This window comes from Papio anubis, chromosome 17, assembly GCF_008728515.1.
Source record: "Papio anubis isolate 15944 chromosome 17, Panubis1.0, whole genome shotgun sequence".
NCBI classification, from domain to species: domain Eukaryota; kingdom Metazoa; phylum Chordata; class Mammalia; order Primates; family Cercopithecidae; genus Papio; species Papio anubis.
The window spans coordinates 72,288,878-72,310,058 of record NC_044992.1 but is presented as its reverse complement, the minus strand read 5'-3'; the positions used below and the strand labels follow the sequence as shown (position 1 = coordinate 72,310,058).

The 21,181-nt window shown below is 50.0% G+C and overlaps 1 protein-coding gene across 6 annotated transcripts in view; it reads right to left on the bottom strand.

The window, feature by feature from the left end:
• Nucleotides 1-21,181, bottom strand: part of RPTOR (regulatory associated protein of MTOR complex 1) — a 408,568-nt gene that overhangs the window by 252,756 nt on the left and 134,631 nt on the right. For all 6 annotated transcript variants that reach the window (XM_009191419.4, XM_003913544.5, XM_009191423.4 and 3 more), the window contains one exon: nt 525-683. In XM_009191419.4, the coding sequence (XP_009189683.1) occupies nt 525-683 (159 nt within the window). The remainder of the gene's footprint in view (nt 1-524; nt 684-21,181) is intronic.

The following is a 21,181-nucleotide window of genomic DNA, read 5'->3' as shown; positions in this document are numbered from 1 at the left end:
CACCCACAGCAGCAGCTACAGAAGGGGAGCGAGCGCTTCATCTGGTCCTGGGCGACGGAATTGCAAAAGGCTGGTGATTCTGACCTTGGGGAGGGAAGCCCGGAGGCTGCACCTACAGGGCAGCTTGGAATTAGCCCTTTAGAATATATAACACATTTAAGAAAATCACTGATGCTTAAAGAAAGATTCTAACGAAATTGAGAAATTGTGCAATTTTTCAAACTAGGAGGCAGACACTCCCGAGGTCTGTCCTCGGAGAATACAAACAGCTGCTGTTCTGACAGAGGGAATGGAAACCACACGCGCCATGCTTCAAGGCAGGCGTTCCATGAACATGTTCTGCCACAGAAACAGCTCCCTCCTTGTGCCTGATTACCTGGTCCGTTCAGTTACTGCACTTGCGTTTGGTGAAACACAGGAAACATCGATGGCTTAACAGAAGCTACGGATGGGCAGGGCCTGCTGCCGACCACCACAGCTGGCATGGCTTCTGGCAGAAACGGGAAGTTGGAAGGCATACCCACCTTGTTGAAGACCCAGACCTCCCCGTTCACTGTGGGCCGGGGCACCCCGTGGCCATTGTAGTGAAAGAGGACTCGCTCCTCCTTGGCGTTGCGACGTAGGGACGTGCAGAGCTTCTTGACTTCATCCACAGTTGGGTCAAGGCTCTGCTTGTACCGGGCCTGTTGCAGGAGAAGAAATGAAGAAATTTACCATGGACTCCAGGGAATGCCTGGAACTCATCCCCTACTCTTTCCTCTGGGTTTGCAGTTAATAGCTGTGTGGTCCTGGACATATGGCTCAGTTTCTCCCTCTATAAAATCGGATAATGCCAGGCACCATGGCTCACACCGAAAATCCCAGCAGCTTAGGAGGCCGAGGTGGGAGAACTGGTTGAGCCCAGGAGCTCAAGATCAGCCTGGGCAACACAGTGAGACCCCATCTCTACAATTAAAAAAAAAAAAAAAAAGAGCCAGGTGTGGTGGCACACACCTGTAGTCCCAGCTGAGGTAGAAGGATCACTTAAGCCCAGGAGGTTGAGCTTGCGTTGAGCCACGACCGCACCATTGTACTCCAGCCTGAGTGACAGCGTGAGACTGTCTCAAAAAACAAATCAAAATACTAGATAAGAACTGCCACATATGATGGTTATAAATATTCATTCAACAAACATTGAGAACTACTAGGAACATCAGTGAGATAAACAAGTAATGCCTGTCACATGGCAACACCGAGTCAGACACAGCCGCCACTGGGGTGCCAAGTGTTTCTCCGAAGTATGGGGTCCTTCTGAAAACATCTGGAGCATGGAAGAGAGAATTTGCTCAAATGAAGGAACCTGCATTGTACACATGGCAGCAACGGCAGAAGAGTGAAGAGACCGAGTCAGGAACTGCCCTGCCGAAAGCTCCTCCCTCCGCCTCCTGCCTGGGCCCTTCCGGATGCCTGTGAAGAATTCCCTGAATTAGCAGAACCTAAAGCTGACGTAGAACTATCAATAGCCTTGATATATACAAATAATAAACAGAGGACATCATGGCAAAGAAAACCCCATCTAGAAAGCCACAGAGCAGACTGAACGCATAGGAATAAGTTTAACATGAAATGTGCAAAACATAGACATGGAAGTTTTTCAGAAATCTGCTAGAAAAACACAAGTAGACGTGAACAAATGGGAAGATGCTCCCTGCTTGCATCAACATTCTTAAGACGTCAGCTCTCGCTCGCTTAGTTCACAAATTCAATGCATTCCCAATAAATACCCCAAGGAGCTATTTCATGGAGTTTAACAAGCTGCTACTGAAGGTCACATGGAAAAACAAACAGGCAAGAAGGGCCAGAAAATCATGAGGGCGACCTGGCCTTGCCAGACACAGCAGGCTCCTCTAGGACCTCTCGTTAAGACAGCGAGACTGGGGGCACGGAGACCAGCAGCCCAGGGAACTCACACACAAAGCACAGAATCAGACCCACGTACACATGACTTGGCTTTCTTGAGAACAGTGTCTACATGGTCCTAATGCTACGAGTGCTGATTTTATTTTAGTAAACACTGTGCCAACTTCCAGAGAACCTGAGTGAGGAGGGCAGGCCAGGGAGCAGACAGACCTGGCTGAGTGGCAGGATGCTGGAAAATGGGCACAGGCAGCACAAGGAGCTACTCCAGTTCCGTCATGCTCTTTGTCTGCAAAGCACTTCTCGTGGTGAACTCCCAACAAAGAAAAACTGACAGAGCAAATCTACGACCTTCCAGGGCAGGTGAAGGGAACAGCGGGTGTGAAAGCGCCGGGGCCACACCAGGCAGTCAGGGAAGATGCCCTGAGTTGACGAGTCAGTGCAAAGCAGCGCCAACATATGCCACTAAGACAGACAGCTAAAAGGGTTTGCCTCTGGGTGGGGGTTATGTTTTTAAAAAGTGATGTGTATGTTGATCACTTTGATAAACTTTTAAAATTTTATTTTAAACACAACTAAAATAAGTAAGGCCAATGCCACGATCATCACTTGAAGAAAAATGCCATTAAGTGTTTGGAACGTGCAGGGGACGCTGCGTTTGAAGGAAGGCCTGGGCTCCCGCTGTGCCCAGGCTGGGCACACAGATGCACAGGAAGCACCTGCTGACGTGACTGAGAAAGGAAGCAGAGAGGACATGCCCTGAGGAGGGCACACCATTCATGCCTAAGAAAGGTTCCCCTGCCGGACACGGGGGCTCACACCTGGAATCCCAGCATTTCGGAGGCCAAGGTGGGAGGATCACTTGAGGCCAGGAGTTCAAGACCAGCCTGGGCAACACAGTGAGACCTCCTCGTCTCTATGAAAAAATAAAAATAAAGAAAATAAAGAAAGGTTCCTTGGCATTTCCAGAGAAAAAGAGTTAGATGTGAGGAAAACAAGGCCCAATTCCTGCAACATAGATCCTCTGTTGTGTATGATACATAGATCCTCTGTTGTGTATGATACATAGATCCTCTGTTGTGTATGATACACATTTGGTGTCACCTAATTATATACATTAAAACTCTAATTTATGACAACATAAAACCTCTTGGTATTCTAGACCTTGTACTTTGGAAGTCGTCAGTAGATGTATGAATATCTTTAGGATGATGAGATTTAAGAATTTTTCCGGGTTCCCCAAATTTTTTGTACCTGCAAGCAAAGCCCATTAGAGAACCAAAAGCTAATCCAAGGCTAGCAACCCTGTGTCACTGCAGGACAGTGCGGAGTGCTGGTCTGAGGCGGGGTTAGGGCAGCAGAGTGGTCTCCCCTCTCAGTGTCTCCTCCCTCAGGACCAGAATGCTGCTCGAAAAATAGAGTCATGAAGGAGACTTGAGAGAGAGCTAACCAACTCATAAGGCGGGATCTTCAAGTCCGTTTTCATCTATGAAGGATGTACATTGACACCCACAGTGGGCTCTGCCGGGATGGGGCTGGCCCGCAGGGAGCCCGGGGCCACGGGGAAGGAGGAAGGGCTCAGAGAAGCACGGAGCATGATGGGAGGGGTGTTGATGCGTGGCCTGGGAGGCAGAGTGTCACCTGCTCCCGTAGGTGGGCATCACTGGCCCACAGGGGGCCCCAGCCATGCGGTGGCCAATCTGACCCACATGTTCTGGAAGGGCCTGTTCAATGCCCAGCTCTCCTACAAAATTCCTTCTTGAACCCCTTCAGCAGGAAATACTTTTTTCTTTTTCTGATTTAACTTACACTGCTCACTATATATTCATGTGCAGCTATCTCAATTCTATGTAGACGGTAAATCCTGTGGGGGTCAGCACTGCTCACCCACATGTCTGCCTTTCTGTTCAAGGCACAAGTTTTATGTCCTTCCCCCAGGCTTACAACATACTCGGTTACCAGCAACTAACTGCTGAGTGATACTCAGATTTTTACTGACAGTAATTACAATAACTAATAAATCCATTTGTAGTAAGGAAACTGATAGGCTCCTGCCTGAGGCTGAAGTGGTGTAAGTGACTGTCGACATAATACCAGAAAGTATGTGTGTACGAACAGCTGCATCCAGGTGCTGGGTACCCAAGGCGTCCGTGACGTCATCCTTTCTGCTTTGCTACCTGAGATTCTGCATACTAAGACTTAAGAAAATGATGGACACATTGTGGATTCATCACTGATCAACTGTTTGTGTTGTTGGTGAGACAGAACCAGTCCACTGAGTCTTAATGTTCTAAATACATGAATTTGGGTTGATCCCATACAACAAGTCGAGGGCAGCTCATAAATGAAAGCGCAGTTCTGGGGAAAAGAAGGAAACATTTTATTCAGCTGTCACGACCTTGGCTACATGCCCTCCAAAACCACATCCACTCAAGTGAGTATATTTTAAATTAGAAAATAAGTCTGAAGTAGAGGGAGTTAGACATTCTGTCTTCAAACGGGTAGGTAGAAAGAATGGCAGACACATAGGACGGGGTCAGTCTGGGGAGATGGCTTCGAATCAGCGTGGAGCAACAGTCCCATCTCGCCCACGTCTCTCCAAACCCAACAAAAAAGGTCCTGGAGAGGACTTGGTTTACCTGCTCCTTCAACCCAAACGCCTCAGCTGTAAGACCTGCATAAACACAAAATTTAGGTTTTTCTCTGAATCAGAGGTGTGATAATGGCCAGTCTAAGCAGCAGGCCACATCCCATTTTGGTCTGGGCCTTTATGTAGCTTAAAACAAATACCTATGCATTTTTAATGAAAGTGCTTTTTAAAGAGTGTCCTGGCTAAGTTGGTAGAAACAATTAGAGGGTCTATGCATTTTCCCACCTCCAGGGATGCTTTAAGGCAGCTCAAGTAGGGAAGAGCAAAAATGGAGAGGTAGGACTCAAAAAAACAAAAAAAGTTTCATGGATGCTAAAGGAGTATCTCCTCGAATCCTCCTGGGTCTCACACACGAGGTGGAACGGGTGTTCCCGGCTCATGTTCGCAGTCCGGCCAGCGGAAGTGAGCCATCTGAGCGCACTTTAATCAGGAATGTCCACTGATGCTGACTTCCGACCCCTTCTCCAGGGTCTGGGGTGTGGGTGGGGGTGGGGTGCGGGGCTGGGGGTGGTGAACACCTGGCCTCTTTTCATGCATATTAAAACCACTTTCCCTTAATGAACACAGGATATGTTTTTCAGAGTCACAAAGACTTCTAAAGTAATGGGCTGCAGATACAGATGAGGAAAGAACATATGCGGGCCTTGCCAAACTGCGAGGCAATCAGAAGGGTGGAAAAAGGGCTGTAAACTAAACTCGAGATTTCAGGGAGTCTCCTAATTCCACGTACCCTCCCTGCTTTCTGGCTGCTAAGGCTACAGAAATCCCCTGTGCAAAGTGGTGAAGAAAAAAGGCACAGAAAGATAAGGCACCCCAAAATAAGAACAAGCCATGGTGCTGATTTCCGCATCTGTCTCCCTGGAGCACCGGCCATCGATGTGCAAGGGCTGGGTTCACCGGAGGCCCACAGATTGCTGGGAGATGTTCTAGTGAAGTTGCATCGAAGGCCCACAGATCGCTGGGAGATGTTCTAGTGAAATTGCATCGATGAGCAGGGGCTGGGTTCACCGGAGGCCCACAGATCGCTGGGAGATGTTCTAGTGAAATTGCATTGATCTGCAGGGGCTGGGTTCATTGGAGGCCCACAGATCGCTGGGAGATGTTCTAGTGAAATTGTCAAGCGCCTCCTGCTCCCCGTCTCCATCTCACTTATTACATGACTGCTGTAGCAGTTTTTCTCAATTCTACTCTCCTCAACACAGCCATCGAACTAGGATTGCTGAAGCCACAGCTCCACAGGAAAATCATTCACTGTCTCCTGAGACTGCTCCTGAACGGGAGTGCTGCTCTTCCACACCACACAGAAGGCCACGGGGTAGAGATTATTCAGAGACGTCAATAAAATTAAGGATTCGTTATTTCTGACCTTGACTCTATGAAGGTCTTATCCCGTGGGGCTGCGAAAAACGAATTTCGCTTCATTTTCTGACCTATTGCGTAGAGAAGGCACATTAGCGGACTAGCATGAAAGGCGCCACAGATATTAATAATACGCCTCCTGGGGCTTCATGGGAATTAATTAATATTTTTAAGGGCTTTGAAATGAGAAACACTAAATTAAATGTCACCACATCGTGTTAAGGTTTTGTTTCACAACTAGAATGCCAGGGATAATGGCTGTGTGGTTTGAGAGACAGGAGAGGCACGGGAGCATCTGATTATCTGGGGCGGGGGAAGTTATGACCATTTCCGCTGGGCATATAAAATGACAAAGCAAGTCTCTAAAATACAGCCTATTGTGCTAGGCATTTTTCCTGAAATGCCAAATCTCAAAGTGCAAGAAAATATATGCACGGGAATTTTGGAGGATGCGATACCAGAAGATAATAAAATAATGAACAACCAAAGAAAAGAAAAGAAAAGAAAAGAAAAGAAGAGAAGAGAAGAGAAGAGAAGAGAAGAGAAGAGAAGAGAAGAGAAGAGAAGAGAAGAGAAAAGAAAAGAAAAGAAAAGAAAAGAAAAGAAAAGAAAAGAAAAGAAAAAAATGGGCCCTTGGCTTAATGAAGGAAAATGCAGCTCCAAATTTCATTTCCTTTTCAGTGACGGGCTCTTGTCCTAAAATGACACCTGGTAACTTTATATGCTAATAAGGCCTAAGAAATGCTACTGCAATCAGATTCTGCATTTTCCATGTAGAACTTGATTGCTGCTGGAGCTCCTTCTCATGTAAGTGCAGACTTCAGACCCTGGAGAGCCCTGAGCGTGAGGGACTCTGCTCCCAGCGGCCCTGGTGGCAGCGTGGCCCTGCCAGAAGCTCTGGTGGGGCTGCACAAACTGCCACTATTGTGGATCAAGGAGAGCCACGGCCACCTGGGAAGAGGAGGGGCTCAAGGGCTCTACTTGGTGGGTCTTCTCTTCTGACAAAATCCCACCAAGGGGAGCCCTGTGCTGCTGGGGCGGGCTGGCCATAGACATCTGTAGAGTTTCTAACAAAGACACTGGTGTCGTACTGGGCTGGGTCTGTGAGTACAAATGATGGCACTGCCATCCTCCCGTCCTACAGCAATGAATAGCAGGTCAAGTTTAGATCCAACAAACTGAAATGCCTGCGACACTCTCAGAACTGTCCTGGACGAACAAATGTCATTTCAGGACTCAGGCCAGTTCTGGCCCCGTCTGGGGTCTGGTGAAAGTTTCAACCTACCCCTCTCCTTTCCAAGTAGGATGCAAAGATTTCCAGGGAAACGTTGGTAGGAGGGACCTTCAGGTGGACCTGACCCTCTTCCCTGCCCGGCATTTCCCTTTCTTCCCTGCCTGGCATTTCCCTGGAAGGCCTCCCCTCCTATAGCCCTTGTTTACCCTCACCCTTAAGGGTGTTAGGATGAAAAACAAGTAAAATAGAGAAAAACAAAACAAGAGCCAAAAAGAGTGATGGCAAACGTTACCTTTCGGTTCATATGGAATGACCAGCATGGTCTCTGTGGAGTAAATAGCAAGAATATATAACCTATGCCCTTTCCCATGATTCCACCTCAGTGCAGCCAGGTGGAGCCACTGAGGATGCAGTGACTTCACGCCATTTGTTCCCAGATGGGAAGCAATCCATCAGTGCAGTGTGTCTGAGGCCTTCCAGCAGAGAGGAAGTGTCCGGTGCACACTTTCTGTGGCTTCCCTCCTAAACTTGCTCCCGTCTCTCCTCAATCCATATGGATGGGGTCGCTAACCATTTGGACAACAGAAACCCGAGAATCACCCTTGACACTTTCTTGTCTTTTACCCTTTCCATTTTTATGTCATCAATCATTGCATCCTGTTGAGCCTACCTGTTCAATCCTGACTGAGTCCATCCACCTCTTTCTATCCCCGCTATCAATACCCAGGCCCAGCCACTACCAAACCACCACCACCACCATCATCTCTACCATCACCATCACCATCATCACCTCCACCGCCATCAGCACCACCACTATCTCTACCATCACTACCATCACTACCACCAGCACCTCATCACCAACACCATCATTATCTTCATCAACACTACCACCATCACCACCACCACCTATTTCTTAGATTATTGCAGTAACTTCCCAGCTAATCCTGCAGCCTTGTTTTGCTCCAAATCCATTCTCCAAAACTCAATAGGTCCTTCTCCCGCTTAGAAACCTTTGATGGCTTCCCAATAACTTTGAAAACTTTTTAGAAAGACCTACGAGTCCCTGCAAGATCTCCAGCCTGATCGCTAGACACAATCTCTGAGAGTCTACTCTTCAGACACAAGAAAGGATCTTTTAAGTCTTTTGCCTTATTTTGTTCTAACCTACTTTCCAGTCTTCTGCCCAGAACCTTCTTCCTACCTTTTTTCCATGTCCAATTCCAAGTCTTGCCTGGTCATTATATATTCATTCTTCAAGTATCATGTTAAATGTCCCTTGACTTTTTGAAAGCATCCTTCTTGGATGCTTTTCCAGACCCTGGATAGGAAGCCATGCCAAAGGCTGCAAAGCACCTCTAGCTCCCCATCATTGTACCAGGGTACTGTGCACAGCACCTCTAGCTCTCAATTACTGCACCAGGGTACTGTGCACAGCGCCTCTAGCTCTCCATCACTGCACCAGGGTACCGCGCACAGCGCCTCTAGCTCTCCATCACTGCACCAGGGTACTGTGCACAGCGCCTCTAGCTCCCCATCCCCGCGCCAGGGTACTGCGCACAGCGCCTCTAGCTCCCCATCCCCGCACCAGGGTACCGCGCACAGCGCCTCTAGCTCTCCATCACTGCACCAGGGTACTGTGCACAGCGTCTCTAGCTCCCCATCCCCGCGCCAGGGTACTGAACACAGCGCCTCTAGCTCCCCATCCCCGTGCCAGGGTACTGAGCACAGCGCCTCTAGCTCCCCATCACCGCGCCAGGGTACTGCGCACAGCGCCTCTAGCTCCCCATCCCCGCGCCACGGTACTGCGCACAGCGCCTCTAGCTCCCCATCCCCGCGCCAGGGTACTGGATTCTACCTGCTGGTTTACTCACCAGCCTTCACAGTTGACAATAAATATTTATGTACATACAAATGATGAATAAATACTTCCTATTAGAGTTTACACAGCCTGATGAGCTTCTCCAGAGACAGCTGTTTTATCAAGAGCTTGGGGTCTCTATTTTTATTCTGAGGGCATTTTAAACAATTCCGTTTTGATAGGTTGGAGTACAGCAGTGAAGCAAGGCTTTTGCTGCAACACCCACTTTCCTCAGCAGACAATCTACTGCCCAGACAAAGGGATCTGCTGCTCCACGCACATAAGCTCGAGGCAGATGCTGCGGGAATCAGCTGGGGAATCACGGGCGCCCGAACATCCAGGAAGCACCCAGGGTAGCCTAGCAATCAGACACAAGCTGGAGCTTCCTGGCCAGCAGGCTCGCCTGGGTTTCCCTGGGAATTGGATGGGTGTTACCCCCTGAAGAGCTGCACCACTAGTCATGTGAGGGCCAGGACAGCCTTCCATGAGCAAGACAGAAGGAAAAGGACTGACTTGGTGACTAGCAGAACAGACTTGTCTTTCATGGATTATACCTGCAGGAACAGTAATTAATAAAAGACATTTCCTTTGTTCCAGACAAGGCTCTGGAGAAGCAGCGGCACATTTCTCTATAGGAATCTTTCCATACGTAAAGATTAAGGAGAAAAGAACAAAAGGGAGGACGTGAAATGGTGACGAGGCTGAGGAGACTGACCAGCTGCCGGCCTAGGGTGGAAGGTGCCCCCATGTAATGCCAGCTCTTTCCACTTCCTGCTTCGTTTCCTTTGGCTGCAGGACCGTGTGGATCAACGGCCGGAATGGCCCCCGTGGAGCAGGCCATGACCACACGCTGGTGACAACGGTGCAGAAACCTCTGGAAGGAGGAGCTGGTGTCTCTGCTCCGTCTCGTCATTTTTCACGCTATCCTCCACGTGGCTGCTGAACCTAGATGGCTCCCGCAGGAGTCAGTGAGGCCCGGGTGGGGGCGGGGCAGCAGCCCCTCCGCACGGGGTCCAGTGCCTGCCGTGCCCGCACTGGCCTCATGTGGCTCCCCTGCTCACTCGGCCTGCCTGGCCTGTCACCTCTGCCTCTGGCCCATCCTCCTCCGTGGACCCTCAGTTGCCTCCGTTCCTCACCCTCCTTCTTTCACACCATTTCCCCAGTGCGGCAACTTCAAGAGAAATCTATGGTCAAATTCCCCACCTCGCCCTGCACCCGCCCTTCTGGGATCGTTGTCTACTCACTGGCACCACCAAATCAGCCAGCAGAAACCTCGCCATTACCCTCAGCTCCTACTCCTGCCATCTCCCCGGTGCCCAGGGGGTCCCAGGACGTGTCCCTCTGACGTCGCTGTACCACCTCTGCCTTCATGGGGGAAAACACCCCAACCACCTTCAGGCCTCCATAATGACCACTCTCCAAGTCCCCCCATCCTGTCAGAGCCTTCCTCCTCAATGCACAGCAGTCAGGCCACCAGTCCCTGAGACAAACCCTCTGTGGGTGGGTCAACAGCCTCCCTGCCCAGCACCACCCACAAGCTCAGCCCAGTGTCCTCACCACGGTCCCAACGGGGCTAATCTCTCATGATTCCGTGCCTCTGCACAAGGTGGCTCCTTGGCCCAGACTTTCCCAAGTCCTTGATGTGGCTGTGCACGGTGCCACCCGCGCCTACCCCACCGTCCTCCTCCTCCCCTACAAGGAGGTCCTCACCGGCTCCCTGGGGCTCACAGGGTGCTTCTGATAGTGATGGGAGGTAGCCAAATGCCTAGGCAGACTGGGGCAGGTCCCTGGTGAAAGCCTACCTCTAAGTCAAATAGCCTGAAGGCTGAAAGACCAGACTGCTGGTCCTGGAGAAAACCCAAGACCCAGAGTAAAACTTCTGTTCTCGTTTGCCTACCCTATCCCCATTGATTCTGGCTGAATAATGCCTTTTAACCAATCAAACGTTGCCTTTTCCAATACTACCTACAGCCTGCCCCTCCCCTATTCTGAGCCCACAAAAGCCCCAGAGTAAGACACATTGGAGGGATTTTCCCACCTTCGGGTGGGGGGACCACCCCTACGTCCCTTCTTTCATCACTCAAAAAACCCTCTGCCTTGCTCACTCTCTGACTGTAGGCTCATCCTCATTCTTCTTGGATGCTGGACAAGAGCTCAGGATCCACCAAGTGCCAGTACCCAGAAAGGCTGTCACAGCAGCCAGCCCTTTGCCCTCGCTGGCAGACGGCAGCCACCCTACGTGACGGGGCCAGGGGGCGACTGAGCTGCTAACATGCCATCATCTGTTGGACTGTGGACTGTGGACGGCAGAACTAAAGAGCTAATGAGCACAGTAACACCCACTCTGGGGCTTCAGGGTCATAAGCACCCTTGCCTGGGTGCCACTGTGTTCCCCTCAAGGTGACACACCTGGTCTGGCTGCGGGCGCTGCATGGAGTTTGCTCCTGTGTTGGTGCTTGGGGAGGTTGGCTGGATCCCACCCTCGCACACTCACGAGCTCCCACCTGCAAACGGTTGAGTTCGGCGGCACCCCTGCTGCAAGTCCAGGAAAGGGGCCAAGAGAAAATTCCTGTGTCACTTCTGCACCCACTGCAGAGCTCCAGGCTCCACCACACCAGAGGGCCTTGCCCCAGGAGGCCATGGACACTAAGAAGAGGCCTCTCAGGTCCCAGTGAGCCCCTTGCCTCTAGGTACAGAGTCGTCACCCAAGAAAAGGCTGTGGAATGAATCCACATGGGAATTCTGCTTATTTGGATTAATATCCTGCTCACTTTGAACTAACGAAAGCCGAGCTCCACCATCCCAGTATCATTTTGTTTGTCCCAACGTGGACCTCAGAGTTAAATTTTTATTAGGAGAGATGTAGGGCAAGAGGCTGTGCAGTACAAATTCCGTTCCATTCCATTTGCATATTTTATTTGCTCTTTAAATGTTTTCAATATTTCATGATAAGATGCCATTCTGTGTAATCTTTTCCTGATGCTATCATTGTAAGGCTGGTTTCCTCCCCTCCAAAATCTCTTCATGAAAAAACAAAACAAAACAAAGCTGCCACTTTTCTCGTCTGTTTAAATGGAGTCTTTGAAATGTAAAAGGGAGAGGAAGCCTGAACTCCAGGCTGCAGCCCTGCCTGAAAAATCTATCAGCCCTACAGGGACTCACAAGAACGAGGCCAGCTGCCAGGTGCCGCCTTGGCTCTGAGAGTCGCACACTCAGAAACAGTGGAAACGTGGCCAGTTTTCATCTAAGATGTAACCAGCGTCCTCTGCAAACTCTTCACAGAAAGATGCGTCTGGGGTAGATCGAAGCCAGTTCACCAGGTAGAAAAGCCAGCCACGAGGCCACGCAGGGCAAAAGTGGTCGGCAGCCCTTGGCCCACCAGCTCCACCACCCCCAGCACTCCTCCCTGGCCTTGGTACCTCTGCATCCTGAGCTCCTGTCACTCTGGAAAGACGGGCCTAGAGTGACTTGTTTTTCAGAAATGAAAGAGGTGACCTTTGGAAGAAGTCTATAAATACAAAAGTCACACCACTCCACCGGCTCCTTCTCACGATTATTCTGGAGTTCCGGGTAACGTGCAGAGACTAGGAAGCCCAAGGTCGTCCCGCTCTGTTTCCTGTAAAACAGCTGCTTCGGAAGACGCTGGCTCTGGGTGGCTGGCAGGCATCCCTAGGCACTCCCACATTGGAGGTGAGCTGGAGAGAAGCGATGCAGGTGAGCCCACACGTGAGCCACCACCTGCCCCTCTGTAACAGGGGCCACCATTATGGGGAGAGAGCACGGGTCCTGCCCAGAGATGGGAAATTTAAGGCTCACCCCCAAAGCAATGATTCACCAGCCACTCGACCTGGGAATGTCATGAACAAAACCAAACTTCAATTTTCTCCTCCACAAAACAACTAAACTAACACGGGCCCCGCCCAGTGGGCTGATGTGAAGGTCTCATGTGGAAATGCTCAGGCCCCTGCGGCAGACAACGCGGGGGTGAGTGACCTGCACAGCACGGGTCGGGGCAGCCTCTGTTCTGGGTACGTGCGTTTCACCCGCCTCACTCTTACCACCATGCAGTGGGCATTGCCATCGCTCCTGCCTCACAGACAGGAGGCTGGGCACAGAGAGGCTCAGTAACCCTCACGGGGCCATACTGTCAGCCCAGCACAGGCCCATGTCAAAGTCAGGCAGCCCTGCTCAGCCCCCAGGCTTCCCGCGCACTACCCTGATGACACCCACGGAGGCCCAGAGGCTTCTGGGGGAGCGCCCTCGCCCTCCTTCGATATGGCTGCTCTTGGCGCTGAGTCTGCCCGTGGCGCTGAGTCTCTGGCACACACTAACAAGCCATGAGTTACTCAACCCCTTCCCCTCAAGAAGGCCAACATGCCCATGAGAGCCAGGGAGGCTGCCTTCAGGAGGCCTGAAGCCAGGAACCGCCGGAATGGGGTGGATGGTGCCAGCAAGTCCCAGACGGAGCCAGGTGCTCACGACAACCCGATCACTCACTGCTGCTGACTTCCCAACAACTACGACCAATACCACATGTCCTCAGGAAAATCACTCCTCCTTACGCGAGTGCGGAGCTACCCCCGGCAGTGATCAGCAGCTTCGTTCCCAGACACTCTGTATGTGCGCACCTGCCTGGCAGGCAGAGCTGGGAACCTGATGCTGGACGGAAGGAAGGGGCGCAGGGAGGCTCCATCCTGGTCACCAGAACCCACGCATTCACGGCAAACGAGACACTCGACACACAAGCCTTCAGCGCCACGGCCCCACGCACGGAAGACACTCACACTCCATGAGAGACTGCGACCGTGCAGGCAGACCAGCACAATGCACAGGAAAACAAACATCTCGCATGCGCCTCATCTGAGTGGGAAATCAGTATTTATTCAACGGCTGCCAGACCAGGCCAGCAAAGCCATCTGCGAGGGCCATGCCCGGGCATGCCTGCCCCCTGGGACCAGGCCTGAAGAGGTCATCTGCTGTGTCAGGGATTCATGAGTTCGGGGCAACTGCCTGGACCTGTCGCCTCCCCACGCACTCTGAATGAAGCCCCAGATGAGGCACCTGAGGCTGCAGCAGTGGCAAACCAGAGCTGAGACGTCAGAGCCGCCTGTATTTGCTCTACAGCTGTAAACACGAATCTTCAGCTTGCATTCTCTTTACTTTCCAAAGAAATTTCGAATTTCTTGTCAGATTTCATTTCAAGTTCACAATGTCCCCCTCCGTTCAGAACAAGCCCATTTCCGTGCAGAGCATCAGCCGCCAGGAGCAAGAGGACATGAGCCGCTGGCTGCGTGGATGCTCCTGACCACCAAGCTCGTTTCCGCGCATAACAATGGCCGCCAGGAGCAAGACAACGTGAGCTGCTGGCTGCGTGGATGCTCCTGACCATGCCTGGCTCTCCTGACATTCCCTACCCTCTTACTAGGTGTTTAAAGGAACCCGTTCCAGGCCTGTGCCCACCTGATCCACAGTCTGTTTTCCGGGACACTATCTGAGTCAGCTCTCTGGCCCCTGGCAAAACGCTGTTTCTCACAGCACCACCTGGACGCCCACGCTGCGTGGAAGGGGGTGGCTATCCCTATAGCACCCAGGGCTGGCATAAGTCTGCTGGAGTCTGGGCTGACGGATGCTGAGGGTAGGAAATTGCGTACACCAAACCCAAAGGGACTACAAGGTCATAGTAACTCGTAATGCTCTCAACACGTGTCTGGCCCAGTAAGGGCAGAGTTACGTGAAATTTGTAAAATCATCGACTCTTTCCTTTATGTATTATTCAGTAACAATTCTTCCTTCCTTCCTTAATTTGCAGAAGAGGCAGATGAGAACTAGAATAGCTGGTTTGTTATTCAAAGTCCAAAAAGAAAAGCTATTGCTTCCAGATGGGGCCAAATCCACTTCTGAAATGAGGGGGCTTCTGTGGTCTCTCAGAACCCCCCAACTGAACCCGAGAAACACCATCTCCACTGGGAGCAAGTCCGCCCTCGGGGGCCACTGGTGTTGTCTGCAGATGGGCTCGGTCGGCACTGCTGGGAGGAGTGGGCCCTGCTGGCATCTGATGGTAAAGGCCAGGGGACCTGCTACACATCCTGAGACCGTCCGCACAGCACGTGGGCACAAGACCACCACAGCCATGAATTAGCTGATCCAAATGTCAATCGGGCCAAGCTGGAGAAACTCTGCTTTAGAGGAAAGAATGAAGCTTTGATTCCAATGAGGACACATGGATTCTGGTCTAATATAGCAACAAGAAGCAAGGTAGAAGAAATCATGTATAACATACAGCACTTCCCTACAGAGGAAACAACATGTGCATGTGTGTATATATAAATGTACCCAAGGTTATGCATACGTGTCATCATATGTGGTACACATATTATTAAAACATTTCAACGGTGACCTACAGAAAAAAAGATAAAATAGGCTCACCAGGACGGGAAGAGCAGCCAGGCTCCTTTCAATAAACCTCATTTTGTGTATTTAACTTTGGACTCATGAAATATTTTACATAACTACAAAGCAAAATTAATTTTTCTAAAAAGTAATCCAGTCAGGCACAGTGGCTAATGCCTATGACCCTAACACTTTGGGAGGCTGAGGCAGGAGGATCACTTGAGGTCAGGAGTTCAAGACCAGCCTGGGCAATGTAGGAAGACTTCGTCGCTACTAAAAATAAAAATAAATAAATTAGGCCAGGCACGGTGGCTCACGCCTGTAATCTCAGCACTTTGGGAGGCCGAGGCAGGTGGATCACCTGAGGTCAGGAGTTCAAGACCAGTCTGGCCAACATGGTGAAACCCCGTCTCTACTAAAAATACAAAAATTAGCTGGGTGTGGTGGCGGGCACCTGTAATCCCAGCTACTTAGGAGGCTGAGGCAGGAGAATTGCTTGAACCTAGGAGGTGGAGGTTACAGTGAGCCGAGATCGCGCCACTGCACTCCAGCCTGGATGACAGAATGAGACTCTGTCTCAAAAAAATAACGAAACATAACATAATATAACATAACATAACATAGCCACACATGGTGGTGTGCACCTATAGTCTCGGCTACTCAAGAGGCTGAGGTGGGAGGATGGATTGAGCCCAGAAGGTTGAGGCTGCAGCGAGCTATGATTCTGCCACTGTGCTCCAGTCTGGGCCACCGTGAGACCCTGTCTCAAAAATAAATAAATAAAAATACAGGGTAATGTCACTCGCCATCTGTGCCTAACATGAGAAGGAAGGGCGAACGCCTCGGCAGTGGCTCTCAGTAACCACATCAGAGGCAGTGCTGGCGTTGCTCTCTGAAACTGCCGGGTGTGGCGCAGGATAAGAGAATGGGTAATTACGTTGGTGTTCATGGACAATCTGAGCACTCCGTGTGGGAGGAAACAGATACAGTTGTAAGACCCATGAGAGTCAGCAAACCTTGCAGACCTGAACCTGGATGTGTAATAGTGCCTTCCTATTTTATCTTTGAAACACACACATAGAAAAAGCGGATTGAACAAGGGTCAATGAGCAGCCCTGGAGCCCACATTGAGCTCTGTCCATACCACTTCCCGCCGAAGGAAACCAAGACGCCCTGGAGACAGAGACATGGCTGATTTCAGGCCTAGGGTAGGAGAAGTACAAAATGGCACAGAACATGCTGGCTTGTCATATCACATCAAAATGAAGTAACTGAGGACTGCGAGAGCTGCATCACAAGGCTCAGGGGCCAACACAAAGACAGAACGATGCGGGCATCGGTGAGGAACAAATGCAGTAGGTAGTGAATTCAACAGGGTGGCCACACACGCCACACCACACACACCTATGTGCACACACTGGCATGTGTGCACACACACGCGCACACACACATATCATATCCACACCCCCACACACACACACCCCACACTAGTCACCTTTGAGAGAAGCGGTGAGAAACAAATACAGTAGGTAGTGCCTTCAACAGGGTCATCACACACACCACACCACACACACACCTATGCATGCACACACATGCATGCACACACACCCACATATCGTACGCACACACATACACCCCCACACACACCCCTTACCTTTGAGAGAAGCCCACACACAATTTTGAAAACTGGTTAATAAAGGAAAGTAAGTATTGATGCTGGCTTTCCTCTGTACCTTGAACTATCCAAATAATTGATGAGAGGGTTTCTTTATATAGAGATACTCCAGTTAACAAATAAGGACAGCTAAGCACAGTGGCTCGTATCTGTAACCCCAGCACTTTGGGAGGCCGAGGCAGGAAGATTGCTGGAGGCCAGGAATTAAAAACCAGCCTGGGCAACACAGCAAAACCCTGTTTCTACAAGAAATTTAAAAATTAGCAAGGCATGGTGTCATGTGCCTATGGTCCCAGCTACTTGGGAGTCTCAGGTGGGAGGATCGCTTGACCCCGAGAGTTTGAGGCTCCAGTGAGCCAAGTTTGTGCCACTGCACTCCAGCCTGGGTGACCAAGTAAGACCCCCGTTGCAAAAAAAAAAAAAAAAAGGAATGACATAAGAAATATAGCACCATCTTTTCATAATCTCTAATAAATGGATCCAGGCAATGATCATCATAGCTGCTAACATCACAGAGGGACTATCAGACAACCTGAAGCAAGGACATAGCACCACACATGAAACATTCCCCGACTGAACCAGAATCTAGGGAGCTGCGTCCACCACCTAGAGGAAATTCAAGGAGCAGAGGTGACTGCGGCTCACCCAGGGCAAGCGGGGAGAAGCCACTGACGAGATCAAGACCACGATCAATTCTACAGGCTGCATGGTCCAGTTTCTTCAGCCAATCAACTACAGGAAGAGACAGGCAGACAGATGCACAGAGAGTCCTGGGGTGAGGGACTGACTTTTGGATTAATTACATGGATTAACAGAGTAGATGAAGTAACTCACAATACATTCACCTTACTTGCATCCTGATTCAAACAAACGTGTGTGTGTGTGTGTGTGTGTGTGTGTGTTTAGAAGCATACTTATCTTTAGAGAAGGTAAATATTTCTTTCAGAAATATTGACAGATGAAATTACACGAAGTCTGGGGTTTGCTTCCTCATCAGCCAGGGGAGTGGGAAGGAGGGAGTGGGTGGGGGCACTGATGAAAAGAGACTGGAACTGGCAGCTGAAAACGACTGAAGATAGATGATGGGTATATGCTGAAATTTTCCATAATAAAAAGTTTAAAAACAAACAAATGAATAAGCCATAAAAACAAATAAAGAAGCAAATGAGCAAACGCATTTGAAAATGTTTCAATGATTAAAATAATCTCCCCCAGAATGCTTTTACATATAACTTAACGGTAAAGTAAAATTTGCTATTTTAATTAGAATCTGCTTGCATGACGCGTTTCTCCAAGGTGCGGCCAGACATTTTTAAAAGGTGTCTAGATGGGTAGAAATCTTAAATGTGTTTTTAGCAAAGGTATACACACCAAAAATCTGAAAGACTATCATACCTAGAAAAATATGTTTTCTATTGAATGGGAGAATGTTTGAAGGCACGGATCAAAAAATTTGAAAATGAACATTAAAAAGGAAAGAAAAATAGGTTTCATACATGCAAAACACTGATAGCGATATGTCTCAAAAAGATCTTCTCCAGTCTTACAGACAAAAAGTATAATGATGGTGGAAGGTAGAATCAGCCTATGAACTGCCTCCAATTAGCTTTCTGACTTTTCACTGCAGGTCAGCAAACATGGAGACCGTGCTGTGCTTTTGCACTTCCTCACTAACTATCTGATGAAAGCCTGTAATCTAGTAAATTCCTCATCACAGCAATCCTTGGCGCTTACAAAGCACTTCTGGCCACATTATCTCCTCTGACTACATTATCTCCTCTGACTGAGACCAGGCCTCACTGCCCACACCCGGCGGAGGGCTCCAGCGATGGCTTCCGAAAGACGGACGTCAGGGAGCAGGTGGCGTCCTCCACCCCTGCTCCACCTAGAACTCTCCCCGCGGGGGAGTGCATGGTTTCTATGAGTAAATAAATGATTTATCACGCAGACTCCAAGATACAGATGCAACTTCTCTAGGAATAACGTTGCCAAGGGGAACATAAAAGTGAATGTGTTCATCTGCTGACTAGCTTCTGGCTGTCTGGGGAGATGAAAGTATTTACTGACCTCATAAGGTAGTCCTGCCGCTTTAAGAATGCTGCACAGTCATACTCTGTACACATGAAATCGTTTGATAAATGTTTAAAAACACTTAAGGTGCCATTTTCAGGCACTCATATCCAAAGTCAAAAATGCCCCTTCCTTGCCCTTATCTTGCAATTTATCAGAACAGCAACAGGGCAGCTGCTGTTCTGCAGGAGAGGCCACCTCTACCCCTTGGGGTGCCTTGAGTAAAGCAGAAAAAGGCACTCCCTCTGGGCAGACTCACTCGCCCACCAGGCTTGGGGTGGAAGGCAGAGAGCCCGTGCTCCAACATGCGCCAGTCTGGGCCAGGCGGCAGCCCCAAGCTGGCCAACGTCCTTGGAGTCCATTCCTGCCACTGCCCTCGAGATACATCTAGTTTAAGTCACAGTAACCACAAAATTACCAAAAAAGGATGGAGCAGAGAGTAACACTGGCTGCCTCTCCAGCTCCCTTCTTCCCAGCCGGCATAGCACCAGAGATGGTGAAAGTGCCCCAGGCATCAAGTCTGGCCAGTGCAACCCATGGGAAGTCAGTGAAACAGCATGCTCAAAGGAGAACGGCCGTCCCTTCTTCTTTCTCCCTTTGAGCCCAACTGTGAGGCTGTGATGTTTGGAGTGGTGGCAGCCTTCTTGTCATCATGAGGGAAAAGTCATCAGAGAAACTTATCCAGAACCTGACAATACTGAACCATTTACCTTCAGACTTCTTGATAAACCTTTTAATTATTGATCTAGAGAGAAAGGTGTAACGGTTGAGGGATGAATTTTGGACACACACAAAGCCCATGCTTATACCAGTTTTGTGACCTTAGCAAAGTCTACCTTCTTTGTGCCTCCATTTCTTCGGCTATAAAATTGTGTATTTTGGGGTAGAGGGTGAAGGGAGTGGAGAGGATAGTGTCTAACTTCCAGTTTCTGTCAAGATTAAATGAACTAATACATCAAAAGGCACTTTGACTAGTGCCTGGCTAACGGGCAGCAGTACTACGTGAGTGTTCATAAACGTCATTTAGCAGGCATCTGATTACTTCTCAATAAAAGCATCCCAATTAATTATTTCCCTCACTCAGGTACTCAACCCCCACTACATGCTTTGGGCTACAGCATGGAGACTGTCTGCTGAGTGGAGGTGGGTGTGGCCAGTGTGAAGCTGGTGGTGCTGACGTGAAGCTTCAGGCAGTGCCGGGATATGAAGCCGGCCACATCTTTTGAGACAGGGGCCTGCAGGCGCTGACCTGGGTATGCCAGCGGCAATGGACAACGGAGGGTGAACCGAAGGTCGTGCGGGCATCCCATTTCTCAGCTTCCTACAGCTCACTATCGGCCTCGCTGCATTTCACGTTTTGGAGCTTAAACACTACACGGTGAGGCCACGCCTCCGTCTCAGGGAAGGGATGCTCTAAACAGGCAGCCCTCAGAGATCATCAACACCCACGGCGCTGCCCCTTTCATTCCCCTTCTGAAACCGATGACGATCATTCCGTGGCTGTGCTGTGGCACTCGCTGTTCGCATTTCTCCACGCAGACATAGAGGTACAACACCCAGCTCAACACACACCAAGGGGTGCCCACCAAGCGCAGAGCAGTGTGCTGGTGTGGGGCAGAGGCAGGGGAGACCCACTCACCAAATGAAGTCCCTGCTCTTAATCAGACAACAATGACAGAGAAAACAAGACCTGAATGCAGATAGATACGGTGCGGGCCGAATGCTAAGGGCACCGGAGGAAGAAGCTCAAAGACAGTAGTTCCTTATGGACAAGTGACCAGTGGCAGAGTCCTCACAAACACGGGCTGAGTGGGACTGTGGCTGGATCAGATGACAATCTGAAGGAGGACCCCACGGTGCATGTGAGGGACGGGGTGGGGGGAGGAGAGACAGGAGAAAGAAACAGGAAGAGGGTAACGAAGGGCAAACGTGAACCAGACTGGGAGGGTCAGAAGAAGACTGGACAGCAAGGAGAAGTGGGAGGGACAGAACTCTCCGCAGAGAGTGCGCCAGAGGCCTGCCCTGGAGGTGCTGGCCATTAGCACTTCG